This window comes from Physeter macrocephalus, chromosome 9 (assembly GCF_002837175.3).
Source record: "Physeter macrocephalus isolate SW-GA chromosome 9, ASM283717v5, whole genome shotgun sequence".
Classification (NCBI taxonomy): domain Eukaryota; kingdom Metazoa; phylum Chordata; class Mammalia; order Artiodactyla; family Physeteridae; genus Physeter; species Physeter macrocephalus.
The window spans coordinates 95,535,875-95,552,587 of record NC_041222.1 but is presented as its reverse complement, the minus strand read 5'-3'; the positions used below and the strand labels follow the sequence as shown (position 1 = coordinate 95,552,587).

The 16,713-nt window shown below is 44.8% G+C and overlaps 1 protein-coding gene across 2 annotated transcripts in view; it reads right to left on the bottom strand.

The window, feature by feature from the left end:
- Nucleotides 1–16,713, bottom strand: part of DOCK5 (dedicator of cytokinesis 5) — a 224,520-nt gene that overhangs the window by 155,341 nt on the left and 52,466 nt on the right. For both annotated transcript variants that reach the window (XM_024130807.3, XM_055087329.1), the window contains exon 2: nucleotides 12,546–12,629. In XM_024130807.3, the coding sequence (XP_023986575.1) occupies nucleotides 12,546–12,629 (84 nt within the window). The remainder of the gene's footprint in view (nucleotides 1–12,545; nucleotides 12,630–16,713) is intronic.

Genomic DNA, 16,713 nt, shown 5'->3' with positions numbered 1-16,713 from the left:
CGCTGAGCCCGCGCCACACAACGGGAGAGGCCACAACAGTGAGAGCCCCGCGTACCGCAAAAAAAAAAAAAAAAAAAAAGTGAACGTGTGAGACTACAGCATTAGACTCCAAACGTGATTCGCAGGGCCCCGCTTTGTGGACCCGGACAGCCAGGGGTGAGGAGACACCGTCAAGGGTGCGATAAGACAAGCAGTGACAGAAGCAGAGGTGGAACCCAAGAGTGGGGACAGCATTAAGAGTCCTGGTGGCAAAACATCAGAAGCAAGAGGAAGAATATGAACCACGTGGGACCTTCCCAGAGCGTCAGAGCCAAAGACCAGTGGGTCCGATCCACGTGCCCTATTTACTAACTCACATGGGAGGGCACAGCTGCGGACCCGAGCTATACATGCACAGACACGCAGAGAAGGAGAGACTGCCACGGGCTGGGGGGGTCAGAGACACTTCCAGAGACCTCTCTGCTTATCTCATCCCAGACCCACCTGCCAGACCTAAGAGGCTTGGACAGACTGTCTGTAACGGCTGCCCACTGCCTCTGTCATTCTTCCCTGGAGCGTGTGCATTGCAGGAGGGGGACCAATCTCTGTGTGTGTGTGGGGGGGGGGGGGGTGGAGATTCTGCTCTGCTCCCCGAAAACAGACATGGCTACCTGCTCAGAGGAAGCCAGCTGTTGAAAACTGGCCGGGGAGGAGGTGTGTGTGGAGGGCAAATGAGGCACCCAGCACTGGGGGTGAAGCGGGTCCAAGCACGTAGTGAGCTCGGAGGGCAGGGAGGAGACCGCTGGCCAGAGTGACTAGTTTGCATGGAAGAGCCATGGAGGGAAGTAAGTCCAGTAAGAGCTGATACATTTGGGGTGACGGGAGACTCGTCTGATAGCCATTCAAGACGCAAAAGAGGGCTTCCCTGGTGGCGCAGTGGTTGGGAGTCTGCCTGCCGATGCAGGGGACACGGGTTGGCGCCCCGGTCCGGGAAGATCCCACGTGCCGCCGGGCGGCTGGGCCCGTGAGCCATGGCCGCCGAGCCTGCGCGTCCGGAGCCTGTGCTCCGCAACGGGAGAGACCACAACAGTGAGAGGCCCGCGTACCGCAAAAAAAAAAAAAAAAAAACGCAAAAGAACCTAACCCACTGTGGAAAACTGTCCGTTATGTCCAAAATAGAAGTGTTATTTCCTCAAAGGCCTTGGGACGTGGAAAGCACACTCTCCTTGGATTCCATGGGACCCGGGGTGGGAATCACAGCTCTGCCATTTCAGAGCTGTGTGAATGTCTTCAAGTTTCCTAACCTGGATAGTCACATTTATTAAACAAGCATCAGTAACTCTGATCTCCCAGGATTGTAAGCACTGAGATGCAGTACATGAAAGCCCCCTTCGCTCAATGCCTGGCACGTAGAGGAAGGGAAAACGCCAAAGCTGGAATGGTGAGGACCCCAGGACATAATCCAGGGACCGGCTCCTACTCTTAGCGCCCTCATCTGCTTCCTATGCTGATGACAGTAGGAGACTCTAGATGGAGTTCTCATTCATTTGTTTTCTGAGGCACGTATGTGTGCTCTCTGGAAGGCGGAGCAGAACCTCTCTAAATTATTATTAAATTAACGATGACAAACACAGCAGAAGCTGGAATCGTGCTGGAGGTAGCTTCTCCCCAGAGCCCTCGGGGCTGATAAGAAGACATACTTTTATTTTCCAACAGAATAAGTTCCCTGCCCCCAAGAAAAGGGTAGAAAACATGACTTTAAGGGAACGAGAACAAGAAAAAGTAGAAGAAACAACTTGGGCGATAGAAAAACCATATGACAGTGGCTACCACAACCAAGAAACATGGTGCCAAACACCCCAGGGCCTGAGCAGAGACTGGATACAGCCTAAGGAGAACTCAAGGGTCACCAGAATAGGTGACTCTAAGGCCCTGGTGAAACACTCAGTGGGCAATGAATCTGCCAGGAGCACATATTAAAGAAGAACAAGTCCCCCTGACCCATATCCTTTGTTTCCAACTATAACAACAGATTCTTATTCCTGCATGGTGAAAACTAAACAAGCATTCAAGGTCAGGAATTTAGTGTACATTGTTCCTGTCATTTAAAAGACAGGCTAAATTGCTAGGTACAGCTATTTAAAATCTATTTCATTTGTCAAAGTGAAATGCACATACATTTAATACTCTTGTTCAAAAGACAATCATTGAGGATGCCTATACAGAATATAAGGGTTAGACGAATAATCTTTAACGAGAAACTTTCCTGTCTTGCCTGCTCCCTCCCTAGATGTAGCCTGAATTATACATGGAGGTAAGGCCAGGAGAAGAACTGATGTTCTCGAGCTTTTGTAAGACTCCTTTGTAGCACATAAGTTTTACAGGTAGCGTGTTTTCTGCTCCTACAACACTTTCTATTGAATGATTTGCCTCCGTGGGTTGAATAAAATGGGGGCGCTCTAGCAGAGGGTTAATATTTATGATGCCTAGGCCTCCTTATATGCTTTTAAAGATCATAAATTACTGACATTACCATGAGCAGAGCATCTATTTATCCTTCTCTCTCCAGATATAGGCAAGAGGAGAAATATCTAATTCCAATTTGCCCACAATCAATTTTGAACTTTCCTCTAGGCCTTTTTCTTTCCAAGAACCCTTCAGAGTCTTACCCAGTCCCAGGATGGTTTGATGGGCTATATGTTGCAATGGGGATGAGACACCTAAGGCACTTTTGATAAAACTTATATGCCAGTGTGTGTGCATACGGCTGATTCGCTTTGCTGTGCAACAGAAACTAACACAGTATTGGGAAGCAATTATACTCCAATAAAGATCTATTAAAACAAAAAAGTTACATGCCAAGTAATGTGACTGCCCAGCATTCAGAGGTGAGAAGACAGCCTGAGTGGGCATGTACGTGCCTGGGACGCAAGGAGCCTGCTCATCACTTTGCCGCCTTCTGGACCCCTTGATCCCACCAAGATCCCTTGGAGACCAAAACCAGAGGCTTCCTCACGAGAACCTTCCTCTACAGCATCCCCAGTACATCTCTGCTTTCAGGCTGAGCTTGCCTCCTTCAGCACGTGGGCCGCGGCCCAAATGGGCCGACGCCAAGTACCAGTTCACGACGAAGTAACCGAATGAAGGCTCCACTCAGAAAACGGTTCCGAACCTGATCCTAGAAGATTCTACACTTGCCTATACGCAAATAACACAAATTTTCAAGATGGAATTTTAGAAGAACATTCGAATGTATCTCAAAAGGAAAAACAGGAGAAGGCATTCTCTTTTGGATAAGATTAAACCTGAGGTGGGGGGAGGGATAAACTGGGAGATTGGGACAGACATATACACACTACTATACAAAAAATAGATAACTAATAAGGAGTTACTATATATAGCACAGGGAACTCAATACTCTGTAATGACCCATATGGGAAAAGAATCTAAAAAAGAGTGGATATACGTATATGTATAACGGATTCACTTTGCTGTACATCTGAAACTAACACAACATTGTAAATCGACTATACTCTAATAAAAATTTTAAAAGATTAAACCTGAGATGAGACTTTTCACCAGCTCTATTTTTTAATTAGTTTTTTTTTTTGTAAACACCCTCCTACTGCCACACACATCTATGGAAAAACACATCTCGGTAACATGTGGCCCCAGGAGTAGTAGCTGACCAGCTGTCCTTAAGGTAAAGGTCAAACAGATGTGGGAAGTCACCGGCACACTCACCAAAATGCCACAAGGCCTACCTTGCGTTCAAGGCTCGAGCCAAAATGTTTGCACGCAACGCTTGTCGTAAAATCCAAGCTGTTGGGCTCACTGCCATTTACGTTTGAGAAAGGCACTTGTTTTTCTAACTAGAACACGGTGAGGTTATGGATTCCGAACTACAATAAAGTTTCAATTATCTTGACTAATGGGGTAACAAAAGTAAATGAAAGTTACAAATACATCGAATGCCTTATTTCAGCTTAAACCCAGTAAACTTTTACACATGCTGTTAAGAACTGATTTTTTTAAATCAATTTTGATTTTGTCTCTCACTACTTTTATGGTCATTGGGCATGGTTGACCAAAGTGAGAAGGAAGTGAAGAGAAAAAAGGAACAATAAAGGGATGACAAGACTGCCAGGCCGACTCACTGTTGCACAGGATAGTAGGAGATGACAAATTCTCAAATCAGACGTTTTGAAAAGGTTTGATAGGGCCTTACTGTACTGTACCATATGATCCAATGGAGGGTTCTTTTTCTGTTTTAATTTTATTGAAGTATAGTTGATTTACAATGCTGTGTTAATTTCTGCTGTAAAGTTATACACATATAAATTCTTTTCTCTTATTCTTTTCCCTTATGATTTACCACAGGATATTGAATATAGTCCCCTGTGCTCTACAGTAGGACCTTGTTGTTTATCCATTCTATATATAATAGTTTGCATCTGCTAACCCCAAACTCCCAATCCTTCCCTTCCCCCACTCCCCTCCCCCTTGGCCACCACAAGTCTGTTCTCTATATTTGTGAGTCTGTTTTTGTTTTGTAGATATGTTCATTTGTGTCGTATTTTAGAATCCACAGATAAGTGATATCCTATGGTATTTGCCTTTGTCTTTCTGACTTACTTCACTTCGTATGATAACATCTAGGTCCATCCATGTTGCTGCAAATGGCATTATTTCATTCTTTTTTATGGCTGAGTAGTATTCCACAGTATATATGTACCACGTCTTCTTTATCCATTCCTCTGTCGATGGACATTTAGGTTGCTTCCATACCTTGGCTATTGTAAATGGTGCTCCTATGAACATAAAGGTGTGTGTATCTCTCTGAATTATAGTTTTGTCTGGATATATGCCCAGGAGTGGAATTGCTGGATCATATGGTAGTCCCATTTTTAGTTTTTTGAGGAACCTCCATACTGTTCTCCATAGTGGCTGTTGTCAATTTACATTCCCACCAACAGTGTAGGAGGGCTCCCTTTTCCCATGGAGGGTTCTTAATGCCACATCTCAGAAAGATGCCTATTAAGCCTCTTCTTGGAAAAAAATCCTCAGATACACTCTCTTCTTTTTTATGCCTCTATTAGAAAGTTTTGTCAGCTATGGAGCTAAAATTTAGTGCCATGTAACTTTACCTACCCATCATAATACTGCCCTCTGTACTTACTCAAAAAAGCTTGCTTTATAAAGATGAGACTCAAAACATGTATAGTCCAAGTCATAATCCAGGTCTATATCTTTTCATATCCTAAGGTAGTGGATTTCTTGATTAAGGTGTATTTCAAAACTGGCTTCATTCCACACAGAAGAACTATATATGTTGGGGACCTCCTGTATACAGACAAATGCTCCTTTTTATTTCAACTTTTCAGGATTGCCTGTTTCCTCTGGTTCCAATACAATCATTTGTGCTCTCCTTTGGGTCTTTAACGAATTACACTGAAATACTATAAAACTTTATGCCGTACCTGCCTCTGCAGAGCTTGGAACGCCTTTGAGACATTATCTCATTTTGTTATTTCCAACAGGAGCCAATTGTGTTATGTTTACCCCCAGAAATCACTGTTAACACCAGTCACCCTCTCTCTTAAGCTTGTGAGTGGTTTACGGAGCCGAAAATGAGTTAAATAATGGATATGAATCAAAGGCAGGAAACCAGTACCCATTGGTGAAACAACAAACCCTGAGCCTGAAATCACCTGTGACTGGAATTTGGATAATTACAGGAGAGGAGAGCTTCATGGCAGCAGGGATCCTGAAACCTTACTTTTCAAGTCACTTTCATTTAATCACTTTCAATTCAACGAGTGATCCGATTTTAGACGAAAGGACCATGACACAAAGAGAGTTCAAATGTCTTGCCCACGGACAGTTACCCTAGATAAGATAGGGACAAAGCCATCCAAACTAAAGCGGTCCTTCGCCTTTTGCTCTCCATCACTTTCATCTGCCTCTGGTCTATATAACACCATCCTTTTCTCCCCATAGCACTTATAAGTATCTGAATGTTTTTGTTCACATATTTTGTTCATTTGTTTTGTCTATCTCTTGAATGAAAACCCTGTGAGAGTAGAAACCTTGCCATTTTGTCACTCAGGTGACCTCAACGCCTAGAACATCTCTTGTGGTCAATAAATGTAGTTGGCACAGAAGAGCATAATACTTGCTCAGCGAGTCCTGTTGAATGAATAAATGACCACAACTGGAATCTCCCCCAGGTTATCAGTGCTTTTTCAGTCATGCCCATGGATCTGGGGTGGGAAAGAACACTCAGACGGAGAACAGCTGTCTCACTGCCAACTCTTCTCTGGTTAAAGAAGCAAAGACATGGCAGTGACTACAGGCAGGCCAGTGCCAAAGAAGAAGAAAGGCAAGGACACTTGTTTTAGTCCTTGAGGATTTCTGTTCCCTGAAAAAGTTTCTGAAGGCAAACAGTTCTTGGTGGTCTATAAAAAATGAGCAATATACAGCTTCTCAGTCAATTCTACTCCCTTCCCTTATTTTTAGTAACAAATGACGTTCAGGGGTAAGGTTACAGAGAGAAACGGTGATAAGGGATGAGGAATGGTAACTCTCTCATGTGGACTGTGGTCTCCTGTTTTGGAGCCAAAGCTCAAGCAATCAGTCTGGCAGTTCCCCAAAAGGTTAAACACAGAGTTACTATATGATCCAGCAATTCCACTCCTAAGGATACACCCAAGAGAAATGAAAACATATATCCACACAAAAACTTGTAGTTCATGGTAGCAGCATTATTCATAATAACTAAAACTTGTAAACAATCCAAATGTCCATCAACTGATGAATAGATAAATAAAATGTAAACTATGCCTACAATGAATATTATTTAGCAATAAAAAGAAGATATGAGGTACTGACACATGCTACAACATGGATGAGCCCCCAAAAGATCATTTTAAGTAGAAGAAGACAGTCACAAAGGACCACACATTACATGATTCCACTTACGTGAAATGTCTAGAATAGGCAGACCTACAGAGACAGAAATTAGGTTGGTGGCTGCCTGGATCTGGGCGGTAAAAACCACTTATGGGTAGAGGGTTTCTTTTGGGGATAATGAAAATGTTCTGAAAGTAGATACTGATATGGTTGCCCTACTTTGTGAATAGAGTACTTTGTAAATAATTATTGAATTGTATACTTTAAATGGGTCAACTGGATGGTATTTGAGATCTATCTCAATAAAGCCGTTACTGGAAAAAGCAGCTCACGCGGTAACCAAATCCATCACGTGGTCTGCACAGGGCAGGGCAATGCTGGCGTCTCAGAGAAGGAGAAAAGCAGCCCTGCCCTGTACTATCGGGGGTTCTGTGGAGGTGGCCCCATCCCCCTTCCTCTCCACACTGCCTTGCTTTGCTCCCACAGGCTTGCCCTGATCTCCCATTTACCTTCACTCATACGACAGGCTTGCTGAGCACCTACTGTATACTGGGAGCTATGCTAGGCACGGGCCCTGCCGATGAAGGAGGAGCAGGCCTTCAAGGAGCTACCACTTTTGGAATCATTCATTCAACCACAGGGCGGAAAACAGCAAAAGGAGAGTCCTAAGTGGTATTCTGTTGTGGGCAGAAAAGAATTTTTCAAGTCCGGGTTCCAGAAAGGTGAACTCATGTCCACACCAGAAGAGCCCACCCAGGTCTGGTACACAAATATCTCAAAGGCAGGGTGTCTGGCGGGGTGGGACCCCTGGAGTCAGCTCTGACAGGAAGCTGAAAGACACAACCCCCGCCTCGCACGCCAGGGCCATGAAATGGTGCCAGCACCACCCTTCAATTCCATCTGGCAGTACTGTGGGTGTTTCCACTTTGTTTATTTTTCTAAAGGAAAGAGGAGATGGGGGAGGAGGGCTTGAACACAAGTTATTACTCAGCATTTCCATCATGTTTAATGTCTGCAAAGCCCTCCTGCCCTCACTGCGTCCTGAACTGCCTTGAATAATCAAGAAACTTGAGAACGCAGCCAAGAACTCAAAAGTACTTCGCAGACAGAAGTACCTATCGCTGCGCCTGGCAATGCACGCACCATTAAAAAAATTAATCCCATAAAATAAACACTAGTTTAAACCTTTAGCCAGTATAATCATCTCTGTAAAGCTGACCTGCCACTTGGCAGTTAATGAAGTGAATAAGCTCATGCTCTAAATCTCCCCATTCACACCCTGACACATGTCCACTTTTACAGAACAGGCACTGACATCCTTCTTTTTTAAATTTTATTATTCATTTATTCGTTCATTCATTCATTTATTTACTTTCAGCCACGCCTTGTAGCGTGTGGGATCTTAGTTCCTGACCAGGGATCAAACCCGTGCCCCCTGCTTTGGAAGCATGGAATCCTAACCACTGGACCACCAGGGAAGTCCTTGATGTCCTTCTTTGAAATGAAAGAATTCTATGGCTGGCCCCCCAAGCATTTTATGGTAACAATTAACAAGAAAATTGTCTTCTTGCCGTCAGGACCTACAGCACCTGGATCATCACAGTCCAGATGCAGCAGTGATCAAGTAACAGTTTTTTGTATGACTGTCAACTGGGCCAGCACTTCTGGCAAGTGTACCGCTGTGTAAGTTGTAATATATTAGGTGCACTGTGGCTTTTGGACTCAAGCTCTGGAAGGTATCTGAAACAGACGTGTTTGTGTGTTTACATTTATATTCAACCAAGCTTGGTGACCACATTAGCTTGGTCCATAGGAGTGCTACTTTTAGGAATGCTCATTGGTCGATTGGGAGATTGCTCAGTAAAGTAAAAATAATACACACACTTAAAATTACCATTAATATGAATCATGTGAGGACAAAGTGTTTCAATCAACTATTTCAAGAAACACTGGGGTCACATAAAAATGAAAAAAAGAATTTTGAAAGTGTATTTAAAAGTTATCATCTACTTGATTTCAGATCAACTCTGTGCACTTCCCTCCCACACTCTGCAGGTCAATTAGAAAAGCCTGACAATACAACACACACACACACACACACACACACACACGAGCTAACATGGTAAAGAATTACGAAGTCTAGATCTGAAAAAGAACAAACTCAGAAAGATGAGGCCAGCATTGGGGGCTGCTTTCCTCTTGGGGCATCTGCTGAATTAAGAAAAGATTCCTGAGCGGCTAACCAGCATTTCTGACGCCTTGTGGGGTCAGGAAAGCCCTGGCACTGCCAGTGAATTGGCTGCAATTTCAGACAAAAAAAAAACAAGGAAAAAAGCATTACTGCAGATGAAGATAATGATAAAAAGTTTTACAAACAGGAATTAAAAGTTGGAATGTCTAATATAACAATTCTAAAATTGTATGCACCTAAAAACAGTTCTGAAAATACAGAAAGCAAAAAACGGACATCACTGTAAACTGACGCAAACCGCAATCATGGTGGAAGATTTAACACAGTTCTCTCAGCAACAGAAAAAGCAGAAAGAAGGTTAGCATATAGCAAATTTGAAAAAAAAAAAAAAAAAAAAGTGACAAAATCACAATCTAATTGTCATCTATAGAACTTTGCACCCAGTAATCGTAAAATATACATTATTTTCAAGCCCATGGAAACTGAACATGTGCCTTTTACCCGTATGATGGAAAAATGTGTGTCCATAAAGACTAGGTAGATTAATTTGGCCCCAGACACAGCTGTATGACCTAGTAAGGCTTGAAGAGACTATGATTTCAATATGTAAAGGAGTTCAAGAAGATAAGTAGGACTTCCCTGGTGGTGCAGTGGTTAAGAATCCACCCGCCAATGCAGGGGACACGGGTTCGAGCCCTGGTCCAAGAAGATCCCACATGCCACGGAGCAACTAAGCCCGTGTGCCACAACTAATGAGCCTGAGCTCTAGAGCCCGAGCTCTAGAGCCCACGAGCCACAACTACTGAAGCCCACGCACCTAGAGGCCATGTTCTGCAACAAAAGAAGCCACCACAATGAGAAGCCCACACACCACAACAGTAGCCCCTGCTCGTTGCAGCTAGAGAAAGCCTGTGCACAGCAACAAAGACCCAACGTAGCCAAAAATAAATACATAAAATAAATAAACTTATATTTAAAAAAAGAAGAAGATAAGTAGATTATCCCTAGTGTCTTGGTGATGTCATGGAATCAATGTTTGGCTGGACCTAAGATGGTGAGAATACAAATGGAAGAGAGGGGCTTCCCTGGTGGTGCAGTGGTTAAGAATCCGCCTGCCAATGCAGGGGACACGGGTTCCAGCCCTGGTCCGGGAAGATCCCACATGCGGCAGAGCAACTAAGCCCGTGCGCCGCAACTACTGAGCCTGTGCTCTAGAGCCCGCGAGCCACAACTACTGAGCCCACGTGCCACAACTACTGAAGCCCACACGCCACAACTGCTGAAGCCCACACACCTAGAGCCTGTGCTCTGCAACAAGAGAAGCCACCACAATGAGAAGCCCGCGCACTGCAACAAAGAGTAGCCCCCACTTGCCACAACTAGAGAAAGCCCGCACACAGCAACGAAGACCCAACGCGGCCAAAAATAAAATAAATAAATTTATTTTTTTTTAAAAATGGAAGAGAAAGAATAGAGTGGGAAGCGTCCACACAGCCCTCCCTCCCTTCCCCTGCCCCTGGAAGCTGCACGAAGACACTCTGAAGTGTGTGAAGGGGAGAAGGATAATGCAAACCACCAGCCGTCTGCCTAAAACTAAAGGGAGGAAGAGTAAAAGCAGAGTCTTCTGTGCAATGCAGCAGACGGCTTAGCTTTCCTATGGCCGAGCCCTACTTCCTTTCCTTCGGACCTCCCATCTCCTCTTCCCCATCCTGTGTCTGTCTGCCTTGCCCTTGGAAGCCGCACTAGGTTCTAGACGACCACACTTGCCATGCCATCATCAGAACCATTTACATGGGGAGGCCAGACCCTGCAAATCCAGAGTTCTTGTCCCAACAAGCCTCACCCTACGAGAAAAATCTGCCTAGCTTCCCACCTCATTCCTGCCCCAATCTTCAGAGAGAATCAATGGACCCTCAATGTTCTTTGCTTTGAACCTCAATGTTAGGGGCCTAGAGACATGTTTGTTGTGCTCTAGGCATTTGGATTAGAAATGTGGATACGTGGATGAGTCCCGTTAGCATTTAGAGAGCTTGGGCTGGAGTGAGAAGTCTGGAGCGGGGTGGGTGCAGACATGACCTGTGCTCTTCAGATGACCCGGGAGCCCTGGGTAACTGCCCAACAGCCCACTTACACGTTAACTGGGACCCCCTCCCCAGCCCGACCTAGTTGCAGAAAATATACTAGTAGGCTTTCCGGACCTAAAGTCGTCCTGACCTAATTCTCTGAAGGAATCTCAGCAACACCAGTTAAGTCTCTCCCTCATTTCTCCCCGAGTCTGGGAACATTTAGTGCTGAGAAGAAAGAGCCACTTCAGCAGCTGGGCTTCCTTCGAGCTCCCACCAGACCAGAGCACATGTCTCCTCTGGAGCCAGTGCTGCGTCAGGCCCTTCTGCATCCAGTCACTTGGTTTTTTTTTTTGAATTTTTATCGGTTTATTTAATTATTTTATCTGAGAGAATTTTACAAAGAAATAAATGTTTTTGCCTTTTAGAATATGAGTTGAATTATATGCTTTTCCTATTTATTTTCAGTACCTATGAAGAGACAGCATCTCTCATGTATTAAGGTCTTGCTTCATGAGAAGCCACTGGAAATCAACAGTGCTTCATCTCATTTGGCTCTGTCACTAGTTGTATGACGTAAGGCACGTTATTTACTCTGAACATCAGTTTTCTCAACTACGTTAAAAAAGTGAGCATGGGTTAACTTGTGCAATTTTTAAGAGTTCTATTTTTTTTTTTTTTTTTTTTTTTTGCGGTACGCGGGCCTCTCACTGCCGTGGCCTCTCCGGTGGCGGAGCACAGGCCCCGGACGCGCAGGCTCAGCGGCCATGGCTCACGGGCCCAGCCGCTCCGCGGCACGTGGGATCTTCCCGGACCGGGGCACGAACCCGTGTCCCCTGCATGGGCAGGCGGACTCTCAACCACTGCGCCACCAGGGAAGCCCTAGAGTTCTATATTTTTGAAAGTCAATAATACATATTTTTTTTTAATTAGAAAAAAACCCTTGCCCTGCCGCCACCCTTAGAGGATTGCCATAAGAATTAAATAGGATGGCATACGTAGAACAGCACTGAAACCTCACAAAACGCAGAGTCACATATTTTGGTTTTGGGTTTTTTGGCCACACGGCGCAGCACGCAGGATCTTAGTTCCCCAACCAGGGATCGAACCCATGACCCCTGCAGTGGAAGCGCGGAGTCTTAACCACTGGAGCACCAGGAAATTCCCCAGAGTCACATATTTTGATTCTGGCGTCTGGGCATGTCTGCGCTCATGCACTCAGCTGGCTGTTTTGAAATCACCCACAGTCCCAAACTGTATGCCCTAAGCACTTCCTGGATTTTTACTAGCATCACTTCAGAAGTAAAACACGTTGATATGTGCTCTAAGTGCCTTATGAATAAGTAACTTCTACTGTTTGGGCCTTGCTCCGTGTCTGGCAGAAGGCCATCCAGACTTACCCTCATACATCTCCAGGATGTGAACCGTGTCTCCAACCTGCAAGGACAGCTCCACATCTTGAGAGGCGCTGTAGTTATAGATCGCTGGAAAGGAGAAATAAAAGAGGGAGATGACGGCGTCAGTGACAGTTAAAATACAAGTCACCAAACACATTAAAAAAAAAAAAAAAATACGAGTCACCAAAGAGCACATTCAGTGGTTAGTGAACCACTCCTCTAACAAATAACCCTCTCTTTAATCATTTCAGGTGAATCCCCCACTGGAAAGCAGAGAGCATCCTCCTGGACTCCCATCACTGGTATGTTACAGTCATACTTCCATCCAACAAATATTGGTTGGTTGCCTACTATGTACCACAGACTGTGCTAGAGACAGGAGACGGAGTGTTGAAACACACAGATGTGGTCCCTGCACCAGGGATTTTTAATAGTTCAGTACGGGAAGTGATATAGTAAATATATTATTACAGAGACAACTCCTTAATTAAAATGGTGATAAGAGTTATCAGCCTACAACGCCACTGAGCTTATGATCTCTAGGGCATAGGGCGAGCCGTCTCCCGGCTTCCCTGACACAGTAACTGGCAGTCAAGGGACCACGTGTGAGTCCCACCTACCCCCCAGTAATAGACTAACACTGGGTGGCTGCCTCGCCCCAGCTCTAGGTACCCTGGGGAAATGGGGTGCCCCAGCCCTTCCTTATCAAGGTGACCTCCATCACCACGGTCCTTAGGACTGGCAATGACTGGACCACAATCATACAAAACAGTAGACTAACTCTTGTAACTCCAAAAGAAGAATGCAATCCCATTTTAAGATAGGTAAGAGCTCTGAAGAGACATTTTACCGAGAATCATATATGATGACTAATAAGCACCAGAAAAGACGTCCAACAACAATTAGTCATCAGGGAAATGCAAATTAAAACTGCAACGAGATACAACTTCTCACCCACCAGAATGGCTATTAATTTTTAAAAGACAGACTTGGCAGGAATGTGGAGAAACTGGAACCCTCATGCATTGCTAGTAGGAACATAAAATGACACCACCTCTTCGGAAAACGGTTTGGCGGTTTCTTAAAAAGTTAAACGTAAATGTACACGCAACCCAGCAATTCCGCGCCCAGTTATCTACAAAGAGAAATGGACACGTGCTGACACAGAAACTTCGTGTGAATATTCATAGCTGTTGTGGTAGGGAGACTAATAGCCCCCAAAAGATATCCACATCAGATTTTGGAATCTGTGAATGTTTCCTCAGGTGGCAAAAAGTGTGAGTTAGTTAAGGATATGGAGAGGAGGTTCCTCTGGAAACTCAGGGTGTGGTCCAAACACAATCACACGTATCCAGAGGAGAGGGAGACAGAGGGAGGTTCGAGAGTCTCCCAGAAGAGAAGGCAACATGAGGACGGAGGCAGAGGTGGAAGTAACATGACCTCAAGTCAAGGATGGGCACGACCACTAGAAGCTAGAAAAGACAAAGGACAGAATCTCCCCTAGAGCCTCTAGAAGGAGCACAGCCGGTCAACACCTTGATTTTAGACCTCTGGCCTTCAGCACTACGAGAGAATAAAATCCTCCTGTTTTAAGCCACCAAGTTTGTGGTAATTTGTTAGGACAGCCACAAGAAACCAATATAGCAGCATTATTCACAACCGCTGAAAACTGGAAACAGTTCATCCACTGAAGAATCAGTGGATAAGTAAAATATGCTCTGTCCACACAATGGAATATCAGTCAGCAATAAAAAGGAATGAAATATGAACACATGCTACAACACGGATGCTTCAAAGACATTATGTGAAATGAAAGTCACATGCACAAAACATATGTTAGGTTTCCATTTCCTTGTAACGTCCAGAAGAGGCAAGTCTTTCAGCGACAGAGGGCAGCTGATTGTTTCGTGGGTTGTGGGTGGGAATAGCCACAGAGCACAAGGCACCAGGAAGCTTTACAGAGCTGTAAACAGCCTAAAACGGATTGGATCGTGGTGATGGCCACATAACATTGCACATTTACTAAAACTCAATCAACTATATGCTTAAAGTGGGTGGATTTTATGGTATATAAATTAGACTTCGATGAAGCTTTTTTTTTTTTTTTTTTTTAAAGGTAGATTTATTTCTTGCCCTCTCTCATGATGAGTGAGCTGCATCCTTTCAGGGAAAAAGAACCACCTTAGAGATTCAGTTCTAACCACTGACCTGACCATCCAAGGAACCCCACGACGTTCCTCATCTCTGCAGCTCTTATGAGCACATGAGGCTGGTCACTCAATCCATCAAACCATCTGCCAGATCCCACAAGGGTCATTAAGAAGGGAAGAAAGGTATCCAATCCAATCACGGTACCTACCGCTCTTTCCTGCTCCTGCAATGCACCGAGATCAGTAGCCTGACTGCAGGTCCATCACAGTCAATCTATCCCAGAACAGAAGAAGCAGACCTCCAGCCCCACGTTTTTCAAGTGGCCTCTCTTTGTGAAGAGAATCACCCAAATATGTGTTCTTCTGTAGTCTTGGCACAGAAGTCTAGACAGATGATACTGGAACAGGTTTACTATTGAGCTTGTGGAGTATAATATGAATTCAGAATAAGATCAGGCTGATGAAGTGGGCTAGCAGAAACTGCACAGCATTCAGAAGGAGTTTAGTTCCTGGTTCCTAGACTTCTTCGGGGGCCACGAGGCCACAGCTACTGATCCACTGAGGTTCACTTCCTTCGACTAACTGCTACTTGATTCAAATGTTTTGCCCACTAGGTATACTGCTGGGTCTCCATAGAAAATGTAGATCTCACATCCCTGAATCCCTCGAGCCCCCATTCACTGCCTGCCCCCAAACTGGTTCCTCCCACTGACCCCGCCAGCAGATGGAATCAGGAAGTAGAGAGGTTGCTGTGTCACAATGTGTTGTGTAATGACCAAGCTTCACCTCTTCCTCGTCCTTAGTCACCAGGAAAGTAAGCAGACGCTCTCAAAGGCAGCACCTGGCACTGTAGCTCCAAGCTACAAACACCTACCAAGGACTGCTGTAAACACACACACACACACACACACACACACACACCATAGACTATTATGTTTCCTTAAATCCTAGACTCCCGAGCCTGACAGTCAAAGTGCTCCCGAAATTATCCCGGCCTTAATTATCCACCTTTGCCTCCATCATCTGCCAAATTCCACCCTCTGCTCCAGTCAGGACTCATAACCTCCCCTAAATTCTGTGCTCAGCTCACGGTTGACCTCTGCCTGGAACAACAGCTTATCTGTTTCTTCCTCACACTGTAAAGCTCACATTCACAATGCAGTTCGCCAAATGATTACTGACTCCCTATCATCCTGCAAGGATCTCTTTTTTCTCCGATGTCCCACAATTTTTCCTTTAACACAGTTTGGGCTTTAAATCACAGATAATCTTGTGTTATCATCTGCCACCGATCAGAAGGTAAAGCCTTCATGAATGGGGACCTGGTTACACATTACTTTGTGCCTTTCACATTCCAGAGCACTGGATGAGGCCCAGAGAAGGTGCTCAAGGCACAAGAGTGGCCTTTATAAAACCCACCAATCGATTCAGTTATTCATCACTTCTTCCCCAAACTTCAAGGTACTTCTGCTTCCCTCAGAAGCAGCAGCTGTGGTTTCCAACCACTCATGAAAGGGATTATCAAATCACCTCTCTGGCCTCTCTTTTGCTAATTACACGAGAGAATCTGCCTTTCCAACCCAAGCCTTCAAAGAGCTTCACATGGGAAACACATTCTTCAGCCGTGCCTTTCGCTGTTGTGACAAGTCACCAGTTAGAGGGCATTTGTACTCTCTGTTGCATGTCTTTGGGCAGAAGTACTAACAAGATTTCCCGTCACTTACAATGTCATCTATTTACGCCAACGACGCACTTTAGAACCACGCCCTTTCCATGCCCCTCCTTAATCCACTTCATTTCCGTTGTAGTTTATGATTTCACTTCCATATGGAATATAGTAATTGTATGGAGTGGGTGCCAATTACCATATTATTTAATGAGGAAACTGAGCCTCAGAAGGGGTCAGCACCTTGCCCCGAGGAACCCAGCTTTACCAGCAGCAGAGCTGTTACTGACGCCGTCCTGTGAAGACCCATTCATCCCATTTTACCAGGCTGGTCCACGATGCCAAAGGGATGCCC